Below are 24,784 nucleotides of genomic sequence, written 5' to 3' on the forward strand. Positions count from 1 at the left end.
CCCAGGACCCTGAGATCATGACCTGAGCCAAAGGCAGATGCTTAACCGACTGAGCCACTCAGGCACACCTTAATTCATTTTTAAATTCTCAGTTTCAGTTGTTTTGTATTTTATTTCCAAAACTTGAATTTGATTCTTTTTCTACAGATTCGAATTCTCTGCTTAAACTTCACATTTGTCATTATTTTCTGCTACATATTCATCAGTTACTGTAAAGTGGTCACTTGTAATTATCTGTATCTCTTTGAGTTTTTTTTTTAAAGATTTTATTCATTTATTTGACAGACAGAGATCACAAGTAGGCTGAGAGGGGAAGCAGACTCCCCAATAAGCAGGGAGCCCGATGCGGGGCTTGATCCCAGGACGCTGGGACCATGACCCAAGCCTAAGATGCTTTAACCCACTGAGCCATCCAGGTGCCCCTTGAGTTGTTTTTTTTATGGTCTCTTTTCCTTTTGGTCTTTTCTCCTGATACTTTTTTTTTGTTGTTTTTTTTTAATGGTAGACACCCAATGTGAAAAATGGAAGTAGCTTTAAATGGTGTTATCTTCCCCCAGAGAGGATTTAATTTGTTCCTGGCAGACGGAGTGGGCGGATGAAAGCAGGCCAGGTTGTGGTCTTTGTGAGGTCTGGTCTATTTCTGGCTTGCCCCACTCCAGGGACAACGAGCCCTTTGGGCTTGCTACAGGAAACGTGGCATGTTTAACAGGCCTGTCTTCCTGGGCAGGCCATGAACTCCGATTTTGTCTCCTTACCCCCCGAGCCTGCCACAGACTTTGCCTATTGCCTCTGATCTGTAACTACCGCTCTCTGTTGGTGTCCTGGTCTCTCAGCCATTAGGAATCCGCAGACAACCAGGAGGGGACAACGGTGCGGATGGAAGCTGGTTTCAGGGCTTTTCCGTTCTTTCTGGGATACACAGCCTGCAACTCCTGGTTGTTTTGAAAGTCGGATGCTTCCAGATAGATACTCAGTTTTACTTGTGCTCTCAGTGGCGGTGTAGATGTGATTGAATTTAGCCGTTCCTAGCTGAAGGTGGACATTCCTGTCCTTTGTCTTTTTACTTTGTGTTCCTGTTGTTTTGCTGAAGAGCTGTCGATTTTTGTGTAGTCAGATTTATCTGTCTTTTTCTTTATGGTTTCTGGCTTTGCTATTATGCTTCAAAATGCTTTTCTAAAGCCAAGTTTATAGAAATCGTCATCTAAATTTTCTCCCAGTGTTTTTTCGGTCGTATATTTAATGATTCATTTTGGCATAAGCCACTAGGTAAAGCTCCAGTCTTATTTCCCCCCATATGGCTTGGGCACTTATCCAACACCATTAACTGAGTAATCCGTCTTCTGTGAATAACCGAAATATAATCTTTTTTGTTAAGTACATGGTGTCTCATTAATATTTTAATTTTCACTACTTTGCTTACTAGTGAGGTTATCCGTATTTCACATACATTTATTGACTTTGTTTTCTTCTGATTTTTTTGTTCTTTATCGATTGTTTAATGCTGACATTTAATACATTTCTGTTGATAGTTAAATAATCTCATTCATTTTGGTAGTTGTTTTTAAATTTCTTTTTAATTTTGCTTATGATTTTATAAATGTAAATGAATATTACATTTTCATTTAAAGTAAACTTACATTTTATTTATTTTGTTCATTGTTACTACGTTTTCAAAGCCTTTCCCTGTCTTGTGATCAAGGATATTAACTATGTTAGGATGTAATTTTGTATATGTATATTTTTGCCCTTAAATTTTTAGTTCTTTTTATCTGTGTTCTGATATATGGTATATGTGTGAATACTTTGCCTGCTTAATAGTCAGCTTTCCCAACAGTGTTGGTTAAATAATCCATCCATTCTTCATATTATTTCTTTAACATGCCTCGACCTTTGAAGACAAGAGTCTTATTCTGTGCCATCTGTCATTTTACTTTTTCTGATTAATGTACCTTTTTTTTTTTTAAAGATTTTATTTATTTATTTGACAGACAGAGATCACAAGTAGGCAGAGAGGCAGGCAGAGAGAGAGGGGAAGGGAAGCAGGCTCCCCATTGAGCAGGGAGCCTGATGTGGGGCTCCATCCCAGGACCCTGAGATCATGACCTGAGCGGAAGGCAGAGGCTTACTCCACTGAGCCACCCTATTAATGTACTTAAAAAAAAAAAAAAAAGTTTTTATTTATTTATTTGACAGAGAGAGAGAGAGAGAGAGAGAGAGAGAGATAGAACAAGCAGGGGGAGAGGCAGCCAGAGAGAAAGGGAGAAGCAGACTTAATGCTGAGCAGGGAGACCCGATGCGGGGCTCGTTCCCAGGACCCTGAGACCATGACCTGAGCTGCAGGCAGAGGTGTAACCCACTGAGCCACCCAGGTGCCCCTTAATGAACTTTTTAATTCTTGTTAATATTTTATTCTCTTCCTCCTGTTTTTGATTTTGTTTTTTTGTAAATTGAGGTGTAATTGACATGTAATATTACATTAGTTTCGGGTTCCAGTGTGATGATTTGGTATTTACACATTGTGACGTCACCACCACAATAATTCCTGTTAACATCCAGCAGCCCACAGAGCTGCAGCTTTTTCCCTTGTGACGAGAGCTTTTAAAATGCACTGTTAACAACGAGCGACAGACTTTCAAATACGCAACACGGTATCGTTAATCATTGTCCCTGTGCCGGACACGACATTCCCCTGGCTCATTTATCTTATAACCAGAAGTTTATACCTTTTGACCCCCGACACCCATTTTTTTAAAGTTGTACGTTTATCTGCTAGAAGATATTCTTGCCAGTGGATGCAGCCCGGACCTTTTCTTCTGTCCGCCCTGGAAGGGGTCGCTTTGAATCATTCCTGCTTCCTTGTCTTGTGGCGGTCACCTCCCTGCTGATGGACAGCTCGCTCCTAATGGGTGTCTCGATTTACCCATTTGGAACAGTGGTTCCCTGCCAGGACAGATGGAGGCTGACAAGACTGCTCCCCTCCAATCAGACACACCCGCCCATAGTTTTTCATATTTATTGTTCTAGTGCCTTATTGTTCTGTGTCCTCAGCCTGTCTGGTGATGCTACCAGCTAGAAAAGCCTGGGGCTCTCGCCTGGGCACGTCCCCAACCAGAGCCCGTGTTGTACTGGGTCGACCCTTGTGGTTCTTCCTGTGATGGCAAGATGCCCTCAGCAATCCGCGATCATCAGGGAACTTTGCAATCTGGGACTGGGTGCGGGGAAGGAAGGGAGGGAGGGTCCGAAGGAGGAAAGGAAGGGAGAGAGGGAGAGGGAAGGAGGGGTGGAGGGAGGGAGAGAAGGAAAGTTCTGGAAAGTTCCGGAAAGAGGCTGCGGGGAGGAGGGAGAGCACTCGCGGGCCCATGGTTCTGCATTTATTGGGATTGATGGTGGGGCCTAGGGTCTGGGGGGTTCAGTCTTTATTGGTGATTTTAAAACACAAAGTGGGAATTAAGGCTCAGGAGGGTGGAAGCAAGCAGCCCGGCCATCTGGAGTTATCTAGGTCACCCACGGCTTTCTAAACTGGGGAACGTGAGGGGTGGGGCAGCGGGGTTCCTTATCTCGTTGAATACCTCGGCCCGGGTTTAAGATGGGGATCTCGGAAGCGGGTGCCTCGAGAATTAAAAGCTTAAGGTCAGGCGCTTAGAATTGAAAAAGCGCATTGTTGGGCACCTACACCGCACGCCGTAGTATCTTTCATTTCGACCTTGATTTCTTTGCCGTAGTTCTAGTCGGTATGTCTGGACTCCGGCGTTAGGGAACGACGTTCGCAACCTCATCCGTACTTCCTCCCCCCGCGCCCGCCTCTCCTCTTGTCCTCATGGTGTTTCTGCCGGCGAGATTAATAACGTTTTCTCCCGTCTGTAATTATGCCTCTGTGGGTCTCGACTTTACCTGTGGTTGGATTCCCGCGGGTGCAAGCAGGTAGTGCTGCTGGTCCTCTAACGACGAGCGAGCGGAGCGCTAGACCGCCTTTCCTTTTTTGTTTTACGGCACAGGTTGACTGTCTGTTTCCTTTGCAGTTTTGTAATGCTTTAGCTAATCGACCCATTAAGCTCTTAAGAAAAAAGACTGGTCTTAGCTTTTATTCCTTCACGGTTGGAGCTGGAATATCGCAAAGGCCTTACGTGGCTCTGGATGTGGTTTCAGGTATGAAGACTGTGTAGGTGGGGAGACCTCTCTGCCTTCCCTTCGGTTCTGCTGTGAACCTGAACCTGCTCGAAAAAGTAAAGTCTACAGAAACAGTGACAACAGAATTTTGCGGCTGAATGTTTGGAGCATTCGAGCAGTCTGTGCGCGCTGGTTTTGGAAAGTCCGAGAGGCACCCCTAACTCTAAATCATAGAGCTCCAAGTAGCGGGGATTCGAGACGCCCCGCAGTCCTGGTATTCCTGTAGCGAACGGGGATCTCGGAGCAGACCGGTGGGTGCAGGCAGAAGGACCCTGCTCAGAACTGGGGTTGCCGGGGACTAACTGGAAGCCTGGGCGAGTGGGGGGGCCCTTCCCTGTTACCGATAATGGGGTGCTCTTTGAAGGCCTTCGTTGCCCAGAAGGTCTGTTTCTTTGGGGTGTGTTTATGTCTCAAGACGTCACTTGCAGAGGATTTATCCTGTTCATTTCCCTGATCGTCTGTATTTTGCCATTTATGAAAAGCTGAGGTTGCGGCCGGCTGGGTGAAGAAAAGCTGAACAAGGGACCAGGCCTCTTGACGATTTTCGTGCGGGGCACGGCTGGATCGTAGTTCTGCAGATGCCGCACACGATACCTGCTTCTGTGGGAACAGGTGTCCCTGACAGGGTGCCAGCTGCCCGGGACTAGGGACGTGGGGGGCGGGGCACAGGCGCTGGGAGCTGAGGGAAGGGACGCACCCGAGTGTGGAGGGTGGAGGGCAGGCAGGCCAGGAGGCAGGTGACCGGATGGATGGAGGCGCTCGCTGCCTGCTGCTTTCCTGGGCTAGGGAGGGCCTTATCTAAGGGTGGTGCCCGAGTGGAGAGGAGCGGAAGGTCCCGTGGAGGAGAGGCTCAGAGGGCCTGGGGCGAATGTGGTCCTGGAGCGTTGACGTTTGAGTGTCCTAGGGCAGGTAACAGATGAGCACAAAGTTGGTGACTTAAACAACACAAGTTTTTCCTCTCACAGTTCCAAACGCTAGAAATCCCAAATCAGGGCGACAGCAGGTTTGTCTCTCTCTAAGAGACCCTAGAGGGGGTCCTTCCTGCCTCTCCCAGCTTCTGGTGGCCCCAGACGTCGTTGGTGTTTGTGTGCCCTGCTCCCCCCGCAGCCTCCAAGTTCGCGTGGCCTTCCTGGGTCCGTGCCTCGTCTCCAGATGACCGTGTCTCAAGGCCCTTGATGCTATCTGCGAAGACTCTTGCCAAATAAGGTCACATTCATGGGGACCAGGGGATAGGACTTGGATGTGTCTTTTTTTTTTTTTTAAATTTTTTTAAAGATTTTATTTACTTATTTGACAGAGTTCACAAAGAGGCAGGCAGAGAGAAGTCGGGGGAAGCAGGCTCCCTGCCGAGCTGAGAGCCCGACGCGGGGCTCGATGCCAGGACCCCGAGACCATGAGCCGGACCAAAGGCAGAGGCCCAACCCACTGAGCCACCCAGGCGCCCCTGGACATGTCTTTTTTGAGGGGGGTGCACAGTTCGAAAGGTGGTTAATGGGTAGGTGAGGGAGAAGGGGTCATGGCTCAGAGGCCTAGTGAAGGGAGCCTTCTCAGAAGAGGGACCTCGGTGGCGGCAGGGTGTGGCAAGGGGCGGCCTTGAGCGCTCTTCCAGTGAACAAAGGAATCCCCAGAGGGTCACCTTTGCCTACGAGGCCCTCTTTCTGGGCTCACCCCTGCCCCCCACCTGGGCATTTTTGCCCCAACTTTTTAGTCACCACTGTCTGGAAGGTTATGACTCTAGAAATCTCTGTCCATTGTCCATTTTTTGGCCTTCTTGGTGACGGGGCAGGTGTGACGGTATGAACGAGGAAGGAGGAGGCCCTTCTAATGCTTTACTTCGAGAAAAGACATTGCATTTGCTGACTCAGGGCAGAGTTTGAGGACACGCTGTCTTGCATGTGCCTGGAGGATAATTAATTGTCTTTGGCCCAAGCCAGGCAAACTGTTGCCAGCCAGAGAAAAGCAAACAAAACAACCAAATGACTTAAATATGCGCCCTGCCCTTTCCCATTAACCTTGCTTTCTACTGTGAGCCTCTGATTCAAGAATTGAATTGATTGAATATATTTTGTCTGTGTGTGAGACCCTGCTTTTCGTCGGTTCTAGATTTCCGAGCCTTCCTCTGTTGGCCAAGGACGCTGGATTTTCTTGCTGCGCATCTTGCCTTGCCAGACAGACTCTGATATTTCCTCAAGGGCCCAAGTTGGAAGACAGCCCCCCGTCCTGACGTCCTGTCCCATGTCCACGTGCTTGTTCTCCTGCTGGAACGCTCCTGGCTTTGCTTCCCCCGGCGTCCGCCGCGCCGCCATCTTCTTGGGTGGCGCCATGTGCTTCCGGGTGACTGATGGGAGGCCTCTCAGGGCTGCCGCACCTCTGGCCCTGCTCTTTCCCCACACCCTTCCCGCACCGTCCATGCCTTGTTGCTCTCAAGCTGTGTTTTCTATGGTAGTAGTAGTTGATTGAGGCATAAATGACCGATAGTGAATTCTAAATGAACAGCTGGATGATTTTTGACAAATTCATGCACCTGTGCCTCCTCCGCCAGCTCAGGATAGAATTTCCTCAAGTTTCGGCTCAAACCCCTCCCCCTGCCCTGAGGCCACCACTGAGATTTCTTCATCAGCACTGGGGCAGGAGTGGGACCTCACGGCGTGTGCTTGGTGCCTGGCTTCTGTCACGCAATGTAATGGTTCTGACATCTGTCCCTGGTATGCAAGTATCACTAAATCGCTTTTCTTTTTCTTTCTTTCTTTCTTTCTTTCTTTCTCTTTCTTTCATTTGTAACAGCTTTATTGAGGTATAATTCAATATATTTATACATATACTTTGTCCATGTAAGATACAGATCTGAATGGCTTTGGAGAACGCTCCATGATGACCGTTTTTAGTGTGGTAAATATATATATAACATAAAACTCCCCTTTTGCCCACTGTAACCAGCGTATGGTTCAGGGGCAGGACTTAGCTCACCCTGTTGTGCAACCGTCACTACTGTCTATTTTTATCACCCTAAACAGATACCCTGTAACTGTGAAGCAGTAACTCCCCATTCTTTCCCCTCCTGAGTTCCAGGAACCTCTAACCTACTTTCTGTTTCTGAATTTGCCTGTTCTAGATCAATCACGTAGTGGAATCACATGCTTTTGATATTTGTTTCTCTGTGTCTGGCTTCTTGCACCCAGCATAACGCCTTCTAGGTCCATCCATGCTGTAAGGGCTGTCAGAATTTCAGTCCTTTTAGTTTAAAGAAATAACGCCCCAGGGTCTGAGACCACGTTTTGTTCATCTGCTCATCTGCTCACGGACACTTGGGCTGCCTCCAGCTTTCAGCTTTGCGAATCATGTTGCTATGGACACAGGTGTACAAATACCTGTTTGTGTCCCTGCTTTATTTTTATTTACTTATTTATTTTTAAGGATTTTATTAATTTGACAGAGATCACAAGTAGGCAGAGAGACAGGCAGAGAGAGAGGAGGAAGCAGACTCCCCGCTGAGCAGGGAGCCCAATGCGGGGCTTGATCCCAGGATTCTGAGATCATGACCTGAGCTGAAGGCAGAGGCTTTAACCCACTGAGCCAGCCCGGCACCCCGAGTCCCTGCTTTAAATTCCTCTGGGTACATACGTAGGAGTAGAATTGTGGGGTCATATGGCTGGTTTGTTTGTTTGTTTGTTTGTTTGTCTTTTAAGATTTATTTATTTTAGAGAGCTAGAGAGAGAGCACGGGTGCAGGGGGTGGGGTGGTGGGCAGCGGCAGAGGGAGAGAGAGTCTCAAGCAGACTCCGTGCTGGGAGCAGAGCCTGACGCGGGGCTCGATCCCATGACGCTGAGCTCATGACCTGCCTGAGCAGAAGTCGAGATCGGATGCCCAACTGACTGAGCCACCCGGCTGCCCTCATGGCCATCCTATATTTAGCTTTCTGAGAAGCCACCGAACCATTTTCTTCAGCGGTTACGCTCTCTGGCATTCCTCCTGCCAGTGGTGCCCACGCGTTCCAGTTTGCCCCTCATCCTTGCCGACGCTTGCTGGTTTTTGTTTTTCTTCAGGATAGACCTCCTCGCAGGTATGGCGTGAGGCCTCCTTGTGGTTTTGGCCATTTGTATAGATCTTCGGCTGAGTTGGTTTTTGTATCATTGTTACTTTGTTGAGATAAAATTTATGCACAGCTCTGATGGGTACAGCTCGGTGAATCTTGGCAGATGAACACACACGTATAAATATTACCCAGATTGAGATACAGGACGTTTTCATTACCCTAGAAAGTTCTTGCCTCCTCCTTCCGAAAATCCCTCTTTACAGCCTCTTATCACCGTAGATGAACTTGACCTGTCCTTGATTTCATTCAGTGGACTCCGACAGCTTGTACTTTTTTATGTCTTTCATCGGACGCCGTGTGTTTGAGACTCCGGTGCTGTTGCGCGTGTCGGGCTTCGGTTGCTGAGTGGTACTCCTCGGCCCCAGCCCCGCGGAGCTTCCGTATTCAGGCTTTTGGTGGCGAATATGTGGGTTGTCGGCAGTCTGGGTCTGTTAGGAAGAAACTGTGCTGAACGTTCTTATACACGTCTTTATGGGGATGCAGACTTGATTTCTCCCGGGAATGTACCTGTGAGTAGGATTGCTGGGTCATCAGGAAGGCGGGTGGTGAATTTTATGAGAAACTCCAGTTTTCAGTAGGGTCGTCCATTGCACACCCCCACCTGCTGGGAACCCAGAGATCCACGCCCTCACTAGCGTTTGATATTGTCTTGTTAATTTTAGCCCTCTGGGTGGGCGTCTGGTGGTATAGCAGCGGGGGTTTAATTTGCATCTCCCTGGTGACTAATGAGATCAAGAACCTTCACATTTGGAAAAGGTTATAATTTAAGTTTTTGCATTAAAAAAGTTGTTAGAAGACATTAATGAACACCTGGAAGATGACATCCGAGGCCCAGAGTGTTATGTTGAAGCCGTGGGTCAGCCCTGACTGACAGGAGTTTCAGTTTCAGTAAAATCACAAAGGAGTTGCCGAGTCAGCTTGAAAAGGTGGGGGGGGGGGGCACATATTTAATGATTATTTTGAAAATAGAAGAAAATGGCAAGGCTCTCCCTTCCACCCTACATCCCGCCAGAAGCAGGTGTTTTGTTTTTTGTTTTTGTTTTTTTTTTTAAGATGTGGGCTTTTCGTTTCTTTCTTTCTTTCTTTCTTTTTTTTTTAAGATTTTATATATTAATTTATTTATTAGAGAGAGGGAGAGAGAACAAGCGGAGGGAGAGGGAGAAGCAGGCTCCCCGCTGAGCAGGGAGCCTGACCTGGGGCTGGATCCCCGGACCCTGGGATCCTGACCTGAGCGAGAGGCAGCCGTGGAACTGACTGAGCCCCCAGGCGTCCCCGGGAGGCAGGTTTTTAGGACTCTCTGATCAGGACGCATCCTGCCTCAGACCTCAGTTGCTTCTCCCTGGCCTCAGACACGACTCAGGCCCCTTTGCCCTCCTCGCCAGTCCTTCATGGTCTCCCGAATTCCCCAGAAGTTCTCCGCTGCCAGCCTGTGCCCGTGCTTGGCCGCCACTTGGGCCGCCATCCCCCTCTTCCCTGACACCGCTGGGCTTCTGGCTGCCGCGGGGCACAGCGGGGCGGCCACCAGCCTCCTCTCCCCACCCCTTGCCCGTCCCGTGTCCTCTCCCATAGTCCTCTGGGCAGGTCTCCTCACTTGTTTACTTCTCTGTCTGCTTCCCCGGACTGACTTTCCCCAGGGGAAGGACTGTCTGCTTTCACAGTTCACCTTTGCCTTCGGTAACACCCAGCCAGGCACGTGCAGCTCGTCAGTACCAGCTTGCGGGGGGTGACCCAAGATGGGTTGACCAGTGACCAGAGAGCCCTCTGAAGGCAGTGTGACCTGCCTCCCCTGGGAGCCCGCTTCCCACTGGGCTTGCTTTATTACGCCATCGTAGGGTTCCTACTCCCAGATCTGTAAGGCAGGTACAAACCATAACATCGTGGCCGTCTCCCTCCTCTGGGACCCCTCCATCCCAGCCTGTGACCACGGGGAAGGACCAAGGAGCAGATGGCAGACAGGACCGATGAGGTGGCATTTTGAGGGGGTGCTGGAGGCGCCTGGGCCAGGATGAGGGACGGTCCGTTCTAGTCAAAATCCAAAAAAATCCCAAGTCGATCAAAATAAAATAAAATGAACAGGAAGTCAAAATAAATTGAAAATAAAATAAAGTCAACCAAAATAAAAATTAACGGGAAAAGCAAGCTGATGTATATTTTCAGCACCCCAGGAGGGTTGGACCGAGAAGCTTTGCACCTTGGGCTTCCGGGTGCAGTGACACCCATGTTCACCGGAGAGCTGTGCCCTGCTCCCACAAGCTCCTCACACTTTTTGTCCCGTAGACCAGCTGGGACTGGAGACATGCACGCTCCGATTCCCTAGGTCTGGACATGCCGGATGGGAGGGGCAGCGTCCTGGAATCCAGACAAGCTCTTAGGGGAAGGCTTCTGCTGCTGGTCCTGGGACCCCACTCGGAGTGGCCTGGGGTTGAATGTGAACCAATCAGAACACAGGAAATTGGTTTGGGGCAATAATTAGCCAAGTTGTTGATTCTCCATTGATGGGTTTGGACTGTACTGTGTTAACACCACAGCCAGACACAAGACCAGTATCTGTGGATTACAGACTCAGTATTTATGAAAAATTTGCCTTAAAAAAATCTGTGTTTTGAGTTTATTTATCATGAGTAGAGCAGACTGTTGTCTGAGACCCTCCAGCAGATCAGCTGGGCAGAACTTGGGTGTGGCAGGCTGGGTCTCCCACAGGGGTTTCAGTTCTTTGAGGCCAATGTCACGGGCAATTTGGATTCGTCTCTTGAAACTTTTTTTTAAATAAAGATTTTATTTACTTATTTGACAGACGGAGATCACAAGTAGGCAGAGAGAGGAGAAAGCAGGCTCCCCACCGAGCAGAGAGCCTGGTGCGGAGCCCAATGCGGGGCTTGATGCAGGAGCTTGATGTGGGGCTCGATCCTAGGACCCTGGGATCATGACCTGAGCCGAAGGCTTTAACCCACTGAGCCACCCAGGCGCCCTGTCTTTTGAAACTTTTAAGGAGTGTTTTTGCAAGAAACAAGGCTGATGGTAAACCCCGGGGTCCTGAAAGGGCCAATTCATTGTTGTTTTTTCGTTCACGAATTGCTTGCTTGGTTGTAAATTTATTTCTACCCTTTTCAGCTCCTTCTAGGAAAGGATAAGCCCCAGCTCTCTCTCTCTCTTTTTTTTTTTTTTGGTACTGGTTCCTGCCAATCTACGAACTTGCTTATGAAGTTGAGCAAGCAGGACACCGGGAAGTTTTATCAGAATTTTTTCTTCCTTTAAAACTTTTGATTCTCTGATGATTAAACAAAAGTGTTCATTGTAGTAAAATGGGAGTTTTTATTACAGAAAAGTATAAAGAAAAAGAAGCCACCTAGAATGTCATCATCTGGAATCAGTCACTACTAAAATTCTGGTGCATTTCTTTTTTAGTTTTTTTCCTTTCTTTTTATTTATTTATTTATTTAAAGATTTTTATTTATTTATTTATTTGATAGAGAGAGATCACAAGTAGGCAGAGAGGCAGGCAGAGAGAGAGGAGGAAGCAGGCTCCCTGCTGAGCAGAGAGCCCAATGTGGGGCTCGATCCCAGGACCCTGAGATCATGACCCGAGCTGAAGGCAGAGGCTTAAACCACTGAGACACCCAGGCGCCCCTAGTTTTTTTTCTTAATGCATTGTTGATAGTTTCATAAACTGATTTATCAAAGTATATATTTTTTTCATTTTCTGTTATGATTTAAGCCTTTCTTCATTACTAAAATTCTTCGTATGCCTCATTTTTACTAATGCTTAATAACTTGTAAGATTATATAATAGAAAAATGTTCTTTTTTAAGATTTTATTTATTTGTCAGAGAGAGGGAGCACACAAAAGCAAGGGGAGCAGGAGACAGGGAGAAGCAGACTCCCTGTCGAGCAAGGAGCCCGATGCAGGACCGATCCCAGGACCCTGGGATCATGACCTGAGCCGAAGGCAGATGCTTACCTGACTAAGGTACCCAGGCCTTCCAGAAAAATGTTCTTTAACTCTCTCTCTCTCTCTTTTTTTCCCCCCCTCATTTCAAAACGAGAACATTTTTGAATAAAGAAAAAAATAGTGTTGTATTCATGTCTTCTGAAGAATCTGGTGGAGTTCTGATTTAAGCCCAGAGGGGAAATTTTCTTAGCTGGTATGTGGCATTAATTATATCTCTTGTACCTAGCATAATATTTAGTAGGTTGTAATGGTTGGTTATTTAATTATGTATTTCATACAAAACATATATTCAGCCTTAGTCCAAGAATCCAGTTCTTGGATGAAAACGTAAATTGCTAATGCGTGTGGCGTGCGGAATTATGACCCTGTATGTCAGAAGTCTCCTCTTATTAAAAAGAAATTTTTCTTTAATTAAAAAAAATAAAAAATAAGTCTTCTTTTATGACTCATTGATGTTTAATGCCATCTAACGTCCCCTCAGAACACAGTGGCCCGTAGAACAGTCAGCATTCGTACCCTCTCCCAGTTTCTGGATTCAGTGGCAGCTCGGCTGGCGGTTCTGACTCAGGATCGCGCAGGGCCTGGGGTCTGTGGGCCTGAGGGGGGCCAGGTCTGGATTCGGCCGATGGGCTCTAGCGTCCCGTCCACCAGCCCTTCCTCCCTGGCAGCGTGGTTTCTGTGCCCCTTTGCTCTTCTAGTTGTTCTCTCTCCTTAAAGGTCTCTGTCGAGTTTGTGTGTCTGTCGCAAAAATTTGGGATACGTGGCGAGAGGCATGTGTCACCACTGCTGAGAGTTGCTGCCTGGAGGGCCTCTCTTGGCAACCAGGCCTGGTTTGCGCTCATTGATCGTATGATGACCGTGGGAAAACCACTGCCTGATACGTGGATAATACGTAATGTATATAGTGCAGGTAATGTACACACCGGATTTAAAGAGACCGTATAGTTGAACAAAGTCTCTTTTGAAAATGACCGAGTCTCAGATTATAAATCCAAACAAGATGTTTGCAGGGATAATAAAATTCCCGTTGTTTGGAAAATTTGGTCTAAAGGAAAGTTCTTTTGAATTATAACTCGAATTTGTCTCTTCTTAATCTAAAAGCCGCTAGGCAAGCCCTGCCTCTGAAAGAATTTTCCAGATCATATTTTGTCCATTTTATCCATAGTAATGTTTGTTGTTTATTTAAAACAACTTATCAGGGGCTCCTGGGTGGCTCTGTCCGTTAAGCGTCTGCCTTCGGCTCAGGTCATGATCCCAGGGTTCTGGGATCTTTCCTTGAATTGGGCTCCCTGCTCTGCAGGAAGCCTGCTTCTCCCTCTCCCACTCCCTCTGCTTCTGTTCCCTCTCTCACTGTGTCTCCCTCTATCAAATAAATAAATAAAATATTAAAAAAAATAAAAAAAATAAAATAACTTATTAGCATCTCTTAATTTGACATAAGAACACATGAATAAAAATATAAATCTAGCCTGGAACCCCATCATCAGAATATTCTATTTGTATGCTTATAATGTGTGTGCCTTGAAAGGACTTTGAAACCAATCCAAAATATTTAATAACATCTCTGAGTCCCTACTCTTATGATATGTATCTTCAGGGTAGAGTCATTCCTTCCTTCCTTTCTTAATATTTTATTTATTTTGAGAGGGAGCAGGAGCATGAGTCGGGGAGCAGCAGGAGGAGGGAGAGAGAGAAGCAGGCTCCCTGCTAAGCAGGGACCCAAGTTGGGGCTCGATCTCGGGATCCTTGGATTATGACCTGAGCTGAAGACCCAGACACTTAACCGACTAAGCCACCCAGGTGTCCTGCTAGTTAGATAGTTAGATTTCTTCTTCTTCTTCTTTTTTTTTTTAAAGACTTTTAAAATTTATTTGACAGACAGAGATCACAAGCAGGCAGAGAGGCAGGCAGAGAGAGAGGAAGGGAAGCAGGCTCCCCACTGAGCAGAGAGCCCGACATGGGGCTTGATCCCAGGACCCTGGGATCATGACCTGAGCCGAAGGCAGAGGCTTTAACCCACTGAGCCACCCAGGGGCCCCTCTTACATCTCCTTTCAGAGCAAAGAAGGATCGTTTATGAACGTAGCCCTTCCAGGAGCCATGCACACATCTGAGCAGCTCAGCCCAGAAGAGGTTGCGTCCCATGCCCTGTTCTGATGAGGTTGAGGTTGTTTTCACTAAGAGTGGCCCCCCAAGATCTTTCCGCATCAGCGCCTGCATTCCGGCATCATTCCTGTTGGGGGTGACAGAGTGTCCCAGAGCCTGTGTTCATTAGCCCATCATCCCTCGGTGTGGATTTGGGTTTTCCAGTTGTGGCGTTTTATGCACATCTCTTGGCGTATGGTTGATGTCCTTGACGCGAATCCCCACGGAGGAATTCTGGAGCCCGCTTTTGATTTCTTCGAGTTTGGTTGTTGCTTTTCCACCTGTGTGACTCAGCCCCAGATCCGGCAGCACCGGCTAGAGTGATTCTTAGCACACGAAAGGCACCTGTGTTCTTGGAGGTTCCCCGGGACCCCAAGTAATTCCCTAGCTTGGATGTGCCCGTAACGTAAAAAGCACGAAGCTCATCACCACGCGTCGGTGGCTCAGTCGGGACAGGAAGCCGAGCGCCGGGAGAGCTGCGAGGTACTGAACCTTGTCCGGGGCATTTCATTCCTTCAGCAGGTGCTTACCGAGTGTCTCGTGGATGCCAGACACTGGGGAGACAGAGTCAGAAAGATGGTGCTTCTCCACTTGGAGCCCACCTTCCCGCGAGGAGTGCTCCCAGCGCAGTGGGAGCACCAGCAGATGGGCGCAGAGGGGGCGAGCCCTGGCGTGCGGAAGGACCAGACCTGTGCCCGGGGACTCGGGGATGCGACCGTGGAGGCGGGGAGGTGCTCCAGGTGGAGGCCTCTCCAGCGGCAAAGGCTCAGAGGCTTGGAGAGCTGAGTCAGGGCAGGCGGCGATGGTTGGCGCTGGCGGTGGTTGGCGCTGGTGATGGTTGGCGCTGGCGATGGTTCGCACTGGCGATGGTTGCCGCTGGCGAGAGCTCCACCCTGGAGACCTCATGTGGCCGTGTTGGAGCTCGGTAGCCGCGGGAGGCGGGCAGTGTGCGCGGGCACTCAGGCCTGGAGAGGAGCCGTGCTTCCCGGGCTGGAGCACCGGCCTCGCGTGAGTGTGTCTGGAACGTGTGGCGGGACATGGCTACCGGGTTTCGGTGTTGCAGGCTGAGAAAGGAAGCCGCCATCGGAAACTCTGTCTCCATCCTGTTATACGTGAAAGTACGTTGCAGGCCCAGTCGAGTAGCAAGGACATAATCTTAAAATAAAGGACAGTGTTTGCCAAGGAGAAAAATAAACAGGAAATCAATCAGCACCTGTGTAAGTGTATGTTATATAACACCCGTGCCCGTTCTGTATGCATGTGTCTGTCGGTTTTGCATGTGGTGTGTTTGCCGTGCTAACGAACAAGCCCCAAGATTCGCTGCTTACTCATTCATGCTCTGGCAGGTTGGCTGGAGGCGTGGGGGGGGGGGGTTGTCTCCTCCGCAAGTCCTCAGCAAGGCGCAGGCTGAGAGACAGACAGTCCATCTCTGAGCTCCAAGGATAGTCCATGCAGAAAAAAGGGACACGGTGTGCTGTCTCCTGAAACTTCTGTCTGGAAGGGACAATGCGGTTTTGTTTGTGACCCACAGCCACCCGGTGCCCCCCCACCACCTTGCTTTTTTTTTTTTTTTTTTTTTTTTTTTAAAGTTCTGTTGTGTTCCTTACCAGCTCCCCTGTGGACTGTCACAGACACGTGGGCAAGTGTGTGTCCTATGCATGTGGAAGACAGGGGAGGCGGAGGAAGGATGTCGATCAGGACTTTTTGGGGAGTGCTAAGGGTTACTTGGGAAAGCAAAACCCTCTAGATGGTGAGCTTCCAACCACTTGTTTTTCTGCTAGACGCCCAGTGAGTTCATCTCATTATTTATAGCTTCACATTTCTGAATCAACAACACTCAACGGCAATTTCCTCTGCCCCTTTCCAGGAGATGCAGCAAAAGCTCACGGGTGGCGGTTTCAGCACGACTCAGGGCGCCCTCCCCGCACCTGCTGCCTCGTTAATATCTTGCTTAGTGTCGATTATGTGTTACAGTCGTATTTGGGATATGTTGGGTTAAATAAAATGCAGCATTAGAATAAATTTCCCTTGATTTCTTTTTCTTCATGGGGTCACCAGAACACTTAAAGTTAAGTATATGGCTGTTATTTGTGGCTCCTGTTTTATTTCTGTTGGAGAGCGCGGACTGAATACGTAACGAACTCAGGCTGATCAATGAGGAAAAGAAGCCAGCAGGAAATGGGCAAAGGATACAGATCAGTCATTCCCTGGACCACGTGCGAGGGCTTCTCTCTGACCGGCGATGGGAAATGCAAGCTAAAGACAGTAACAGGGACTTCCCATCGAGCTGGGGAAAAAGAAAAGCGGGATTACTCGCAAGGTTGCACGCGGGCTGGGTATTGATGGAAGCAGGTCGGAACTTGCGTCCTCCGGGGGTGGCGTGTAAGAACCTGCAGCCACTTCGGAGAGCATTCTGGGGGGTCCTACCCCCATCTGGTTCACTTGTGTAGGTGGTTCTCACCGGGTGGTGATTTTGCCCCAGGGCGGGGGCTTCTGGCAGTGTCTGGAGACATTGTTGGTTGCCAGTCATTGGGGATAAGGGACGCTACTGGTGTTCAGTGAACAACGGCCAAGGATGCGGTAAATATTGCACAGGACGAGGGTTCGCCTCTCAGGTTAGACACATAGTGCCCGCAGGTAAACGGCGTCCTGGTGCAGAAACCCTTTTAGACACCAATTCCCAAGTACCTCGAGGTCAGGTGCAGCAGGAGATACAGACCAAGGTCCTAACTCGGTGCTCCCTAGTTACACCTGTGGGACTTTGGAACCAATTTAAATGAAATGTCTGTCAGTTTGGGGGTGCGAGTGACTAGTGAGGGACCCATATGTGCGGACGGTGTGCTTGCCTGGTGTTTGGGTTTCTCTCACATCCAGCCTTGAGTAGATGAGGGTACGGGCTCCATAGGTACACAGAAATACGACTTTCTGTAAATATTTCATGTACAAGCTAACACTCTATATCTGATGTATTGTTTATGGGTATGTGGCATAGGTAATAAAAATTCAGAATCCATGTCAGGATACCTATCAGCACATACCTGGTTGCCTCTGGGGAGGAAGGATGCCCCGAAAGGGATGTTGGCCCTTTCTGGAAGGCTGATTTCTTATAGTAGTGTGAAGCTGTTAGGACAGCATATTAGCCTTTGTTAGTATAGTCAGTGTGACGAGTGTGTTTGTTGTATCACTTGCTTTCTGTTTTCCTTTCTCAATATTTGGAATCTGTTGGGGTGCTTGGGTGGCTCAGTCCTTAAGTGTCTGCCTTCGGCTCAGGTCATGATCCTGGGGTCCTGGGATCGAGCTCCGCATCGGGCTCCCTGCTCAGTGGGAAGCCTGCTTCTCCTTCTCCCACTTCCCCTGCTTGTGTTCCCTCGCTCACTGTTTCTGTCTGTGTCAAATAAATAAATAAAATCTTAAAAAAAACAATTGGAATCTGTTTACAATGAACGCTCCCCCCACCTTGCGGAGAGAGCTCCGGGAGTCGAGGCTGCTTGGGCACAAGCGGCTTATCAGTGGCTCTGGGGTGGGGTCCCTGCAGCACTGAGCTGTGCTTGGCACAAGCAGGCCCTAACTGTGTGTTGCACCAGCTGTCTATGGAATGTTCCATGGGACTTGTTCCTGTGAGCCGGCTTCTGAGAGGTCCTGGGTCCATGCTCTACCGTGGGCGGTGCCCTTGGCACCTGCCTCCTGGCCAGGTGGTCACCCCCACTCCCTCTGCGCCAGGCCTGGACATCTCTTTACCCTCCAAACTTCTGATAGCACATCACAGGAAGTAGTTGGGCAAGACACTTAAAGAAAAATCACACCTCGAAGTCTAATAAGTGTGCGACTTTAAAAGACAACATGTCCTCTCATTGAAATTGCACGCTGATGTGAGTTCTTAGGAAGCCACTTCAGAGAGGAAGTTTGCTGCCTGGGCTCTGCGGTTGAGTTCAGTCGGCTCCCCTAAGACAGCAGGGAAGGGTTTGCCTCGAGCGAAAGAAACAGCCGTTTCTTAGTTGAACGATACACGGAGAAACAGCACAGTCGGGCTTCTACAGGACGGGGCTGGCGGAGGGTGCCGCGCCTCGCAGGTGCACCGGCGCTCCCGGGCTGCCCGTGGAAGGCCGGCGGATGCGCTCCTGCCCGTGGAGCTGGCCTTGGAGCATCGTGACTCACCTTCCCCCTGCCCTGTGCTGAAATAATGAACCAGCGTCGGAGGAAGACTTTCACAGAAAGTCACTGGGAGAATAGCTTCACTAGACAGTAAGGACATGTTCACAGGAGACTCTCAGAGTGGAAAGTCTGAGCCGGTCTTGGGTTTGCTTCATCTGGGTGGGGCTGAACCAAGAGCCCGCCCCGGCAGGGACCTCCCCCTTCTCAGGCCATTGTCTTTGCTGCAACCCATGGTCTGGGATATTTTTATCCTGGTCCAACCTCTCCCTTGCAGCGGAATATTCTTTTCTTAGGGCCCTGATTTTAACTCAATTCCTAAAAGTTAACAAAGGAAAACTTGGCTGTGATTTCTATTCTAGAAGGCCCACCTAGAATGTGTTTTATAACGTCTGACAGACTTCCAGGCTCACAAACAACCCGTCTCCCAAGATTATGGGTTTTCCTGAACATTCCCCTGCTGCTCCCTTGGCCTCATCAGCCATCCCGCGTGTGAGCCTATCTCAGGGGACCAGAAACATTTCTCAGAGTCCCGTGTCTCCTCACAGAAGCTGCAAATGTTTTACGAGGTGTATAACACAAAAGCAACATTTTACAAAGTGATAGTTTGGTGAGAATTATTTAAAGCCTGCAAACTCAGGCAATGTTAGCGTGAGTGGAGTTGCTGGATTTTTTTTGCCTTCCAGGTGGTTAGGACCAGTGGTGGGGCCAAGCTGCGGGTGGAGGAGGCTGAAGGTGGACCTGGCCTGCTGTCCAAGAGGGTGCGCGCCACGCCCTTGCCACCAAAGTGTGGTAGTGCAAAGGTCAAATGCATTGACCATCTGGGAAGAAGCTGTTTACTAAAAATGCTCATCTTCTTTTATTTGTTCAATAAATATATCACAGCTCAGTGTTGTTCTTAGAGCTGGGGACTCACCAGGGACCATCACAGACCAGATTCCTGTCCTGCGATTTACTTTCTCATCATGGTGCTTCTCAGAAATAAGATTATTGGAACTATGCCAAACACACCTGACCCAACAGATCCGGCCCATGCTAGCAGTAACTCATGGCACCTTCTAGAAATACCATATATCGTAGAGGACTGAGATTCTTAAGTTCTTTCCATAGCTGTGTGACCATTTTCTGCTTCGTGCCGGTGGTCGTACTATGGAGGACGGAGAAAGGTGTTGCATAGACGTGAACTTCGGAATAACTCAAGTTTCTTCTCTTGGTACCAAATTAAAAAAAAATTGTACTATGAACAATGGAGGTTTTTTCTCACATTAGAATGTGGGTAATATCCTTTTTATTCTGGATGATCAGGATAATTCCTACACCTATTTTTGTACCATGCGGGCTTGGGGTTCAGCCTCGGGGTTCGTAGAGCTTCTTGGTGTCCCGGTCTCTTCGCTTGGCTGTTTGTCAGCTCCTGGTCGCTCCTGCCCTCCGCCCCTCCTCCCTCCTCACAGGTGCTTGTCTCCTCCACTGTTTTGTAGTGCTTGTCATAAAACTTTATTTCCTAATGAGAGTGTTATGGACGTAAACACCATTACTTGTACTTTTTTTCATTGTGAATTAAAATCCTGCAAGTTCCTCACAAATACAACTTTGTTTTAAAGAACAAGAACTGTCCAGAAACATAGGGTAAAAAGCAGTCCCTTCAAAGTGTGTTTTCCCACCTACCGTGTCTTAATCAGGAGTCTCCAGAGAAATAGACTGATAGAATCTGTGTATCTTTAGGTATCTGTGTATTTCTGTCTATATATCTCCATATGTTTTTAGCTAGAGACACACAAATAAGTGTATCTCTAGCTAGCTCTATGTAGCTATAAAACAACTATATGTAACTATGGAGACATAAGACACACATACAGATTTTTTTCTGTTAAGGAGTTGGTTCATACAATTATGGAGGGTTGGCAAATCCAAAATCAGCAGGGTGGGCTGGCAGGCTGGAGACGCAGGGAAGAGTTGTAGTTCAAGTCCAAAGGTGGTCCCCTGGCAGAATTCCTTCTTGCATAGGGCAGGTCTGTCTTTGTTCTATTCAGGCCTTCAACTGATGGAATGAGGCCTACCCAAATCATGGAGAGCAATCTGCTTTACTCAGTATACTGATCTAAATGTAAGTCTCGTTAAAAAACAAACAAACAAACAAACAAACAAACAAAAACAAAAAAAAACCTTCACAGAAATATCTAGAATAATGTTTGACCAAGTATCTGGTACAACATAAAATTATGACACCTAAAATTAACCATCATGTACACTCTATTCCCATTCCTTTTACAGAGGATGTTAATACTTTGGTGTGATTCATCTAGATGTTTCCTGTGCATTTTCTGGGGTGTGTGTGTGTGTGTGTGTGTGTGTGTGTTTGTGTATGTGTGTGACCGACCTTTCTTCCTCCTGCCTGCATCTCTTCTATCAATACAGTAAATGATGTTAAATCCTGATGTTAGATCCTCCTTTCTTTGTGAGAGGCGTGGGGTTTGGGTTTGTATATTTTCATTTTTTGATGTGCAGACCCTTACAGTTTTTAAGCAGAAACATCTCAACTCATTGTTTTTGATGTAATTGCACCATTTCTATGGTGTGTAGCCTTAAAAATTGGTGTGTAGCTTGTGTTTTGAGGGACTTGAATTTCTAGTTGATGTCGAAATAGAAATTTCCCATTGTAGGTAGTTTACTGAATTTTTCTTAATAATCATATTTTATTCTCATGGACACTTAGTAATTAAAAAAAAACAGTCTATATGTGGCTTAGGGACCATCTGAAAATGGGCTTCTATCAGTTTAGCAAGTGGTTAATATTTATTTGCGTTGTGACTAGTCTTGTTGTGGTTTGTCTTGGGAGACCATGGTTCAAGGGTGCCAATAAACCCCCAGAGAGTAGGGAATGAAGGTTATTGTTTTTAATAGTAATTAGTCAGTCAGCCTCTGTTGGGACACGAGGGGCATCCAGTACCATTTTATCCTGAGCTCTCAAATTTAAGTTTCTGTTTTTTCCCCTGATTGTCTTCATTTCCAACCTAAGGTTGTGCTGAGATTTCCAAGGTTGCTCTCAGTAGCGGTGTGCTGCACGTTTTGGGAAGTCTTACCTTAGGTGGTCAGAGGGGCTGTGATTCCAGAACAGACCCTCCCAGTGGTTGTGGTAGCAAGGGATGGAGGTGAGCATGATAGGGAGAGAGCGTGAACCGAAGTCAGGCGTCAGGGGCGCTCGGAGCATTGCTTTATTATCCGCTGTTGGGAATTCCTCCTTTTAACCCAGGGTCCTTAAGTAAAGATTGGATGGCCAGATTGGCAAAGGTGGGTGCCTTTGGGATGTTTTTGAAGGACAGGTTTTCAGTGTGTGTTTTCTAGCTTTCAGATTATTTCTTTCCTTTAGTCCAGAAATCCTACTTCTAAGAACGTCTCCTGATACAATAAGGAATGAGATGTACAAAGCCTTAGTTCTAGGGGTTTTCATTATAGTTGTTACTCATAATAGGGGAAAAAACAGGGAATCCATCTCCCCATCCAAGAGTAGGGATGCATTAAATTATGATTCTGCCCTCCTAGAATAGAATGTTCCACATCTGGTGGAAATGTTGACACACCAGTGTTTTGATTGATGTGCAAAGATGTTACTGATACAGTCCTCATTGAAACATAGAGCAAGTAATCCTATTTGGGTATAGAAAAAATGTGTGAGCATGCATGTGTGTGTATCTATGTGTTTGTGAGATTGTGTGTGTCTGGGTAATTTTTTGTCTTCTCTGTCTTCGAATTTCTTTTCTGTAATAAATATGAGCTTCTTGTGTTGTTATGTAAGAAGCAAGATGTTACACTGGGTCCAGCATGCCTTATTTATAAATCAGGAAATCGTCAGACACTTGAGATAAACCTCCAGAATGAGATTCTGGTGCCTACCGCGTGGAGTCACAGGTTTTGCAGACCTCTGAGTGTCAGAGAGCAGACACGTTGGGTGGGAGCACGCAGGTGTTGGTGGCAGTGAACTCTGGTGATCACAGACACGGAAAGCCTGGGCTCACGTATGCTCGCTTCTCTTTTAAGTTAAGTTATTGTGAACCATTTCACGCTATGGATGGAATGACACACTTCAAAGAAGGCGTGAGCTGGGGCATAGGAAATAGGCTTTACTAAGGTCGCAACATTATGGAGTTCCTTATGCTGCCCAAAGGATGATAGTATTCAAAAGAAAAATCTGTGGTCGTCTCTGAAACTAAAAATTCTAATATTTGTGATTCAGTGTTCTTTTGGGACAGCCACCGGAGCTTAGTGAGGTAAGTAGGTAGGATTGCCCGTGCCTCCCCCTTGTTCCATGAAAAATGGCATTCTTGGTGGAAAGCTGGCCCACGTAGAGCTGGGTCAAGGTGGAGTTGCTCTAAGCGCGAGTGTCCCCTGTGCGGTGCTCAACGTCCCGGGATCCTTAGCTCTGGATGGCCACGTCTTGAATTTCAGCGTGTCACCGAATCCGTGTGTGTGAGGACCCTTAGATCATTTTCCTTTGTCGTCCACCGTTTAGTCAGCTCAGCGGCTCCAGCAAAATACCGGGAAGTGGATGGACGCTCAAACGGCAGAAATTCGTTTCTCCCCGTCCTGGAGCCTGCAATGTCTTTCTCCTCTGACATCAAATCCGTGTGGTTCTTCCTTCCCGGTTTCTCCAGTTCCCTGACACCAGTGGTCTCCAGCGATGCCAGGAATTCTGACCCGAACTCTCCAGTTAGTGCAGACCCACAGGTGGGGGGGCTCCGTCCTGCAAGTCTTGACCCAGGGGTCACCCGCTGATCCAACGGGCTACAAATTTGGGGATTCCTCCCCCACCCCCATGTTTGATGATTCACTAGAGTAACTCACAGAACTCAGGAAAGTGCTTCACTGGTGACTGTCACTGGTTTATCATCAAGCACACAAGCCGAGAACAGCCAAATGGAAGTTGCTCTGGGCGAGGTATGGGAAAGGGGTGCGGACCTTGTGTGCCCTTTCTGGGAGAACCCCCCTCTCAGTACCAACCCAGAAGCCCCCCGAACCCCACTGCTCAGGGGTGTTTGTGAAGCTTTCATTAAGTGGGTACGATTTGCTCTGAGCCTTCAGTCATTGGCTGTTGGTGATAGAACTCTATCTCCAGCCCTGCTCCCCTTTCCGGAGGTGGGGTTGGGGTTGGTGCAGAGAAGCGGCAAGATCTGACCTCCTGCTTGTGTGGTGGTCGGTCTTCCTAGAGACTGGCCTCCGTCCTGATGCTCCCAGCACCCTGCCCTCCGTCATGTGCGTCGTCTCAGGGGCACGTAAGAACTGCAGTTTCCAAGTGTTTTCAGAGCTCTGTGCCGGGAACTGGGGTCAAAGACCAAATATTTATTTTTAATGATAGCATCCCTCCCAGCTGGTCTCCCCGTAACCAGACTGGTCCCGTACACTCCGTGTCCATCCCGCAGCTGGACTTGATGAGGGCACCTGACGACTGATCGCTCAATACTCGGCCGGTCTCAGGGTTTGTGCTGTGGCCTCCGGGCTTCCGATGCCCCTTCACTTCCTCCTTCCAGCCCCCGGGCCTCCCAGGGGCGCCTCCCCCGCGGCCCTCGCTCTGCCGCACCTCCTGCCCAGCTTCATCTACTGTCCCCTTCCCAGGGAGCCGCCGCTGCGCACTCTGTTGGACACCGAGCCACGTGTGCCCCGCACTCACAGCCTCTCTGACCCTCGTCCCCTTTCTCACACGCTCTGTCGTCCCCCTGGTGGCTCTCTGGTTTGCTCTGTCCTCCCGTTGGAAGGCGCACCGTACAGGGCAGGGATCTCGGTTTCCGGACGTTTCCCAGGCATCGTGCCCTCTCTCGTGGGCAGCCCTCTGAGAACACTCGAGAGTGCACAAGTGCCTGGCTTGTTAAACCGCCAACCAGAACCGGGCCCCGGGGTTCTCTGTGTCCCACCGCGGGGGGACAGTGTGTGCACGCGGGGTCTCCGGGGGTGATGCTCGGGCTCCGGCCCTCTGACCCGCTTCCCTCTTCACTTCTAGACTGGCCTTATTGTCGCCTGCTACCACGGCTTTGTGGATACTGTGGTGGTCTTAGCCGAGTGCCCCCACGTTGATGTCAACTGGCAGGACAGCGAGGGGAACACGGCCCTAATCACAGCCGCGCAGGCAGGTAAGACCCGGCTTTGCCTACTGGAGGCTGGGGGGCAGCTGCTAAGCGGTGGGGGGCGGGCGGGGGGCAGGGCTTTGCCCTTGAACTCAGCTCGTGAAGTTAACGTAAGGACGGGAATTGATCAGCTCTTTATTCTGCTGCTGAGCGGCACAGGAAAGGGCTG

General features: G+C 48.6%; 1 protein-coding gene across 1 annotated transcript in view; it reads left to right on the plus strand.

Moving 5' to 3' along the window:
• The window catches only part of ANKRD33B (ankyrin repeat domain 33B), a 70,925-nt gene that overhangs the window by 21,224 nt on the left and 24,917 nt on the right, over nucleotides 1-24,784 (plus strand). Inside the window, exon 2 of the mRNA XM_059416908.1 lies at nucleotides 24,492-24,621. Within this exon, the coding sequence (XP_059272891.1) occupies nucleotides 24,492-24,621 (130 nt within the window). The remainder of the gene's footprint in view (nucleotides 1-24,491; nucleotides 24,622-24,784) is intronic.

Source organism: Mustela nigripes, chromosome 12 (assembly GCF_022355385.1).
Source record: "Mustela nigripes isolate SB6536 chromosome 12, MUSNIG.SB6536, whole genome shotgun sequence".
Lineage (NCBI taxonomy): Eukaryota > Metazoa > Chordata > Mammalia > Carnivora > Mustelidae > Mustela > Mustela nigripes.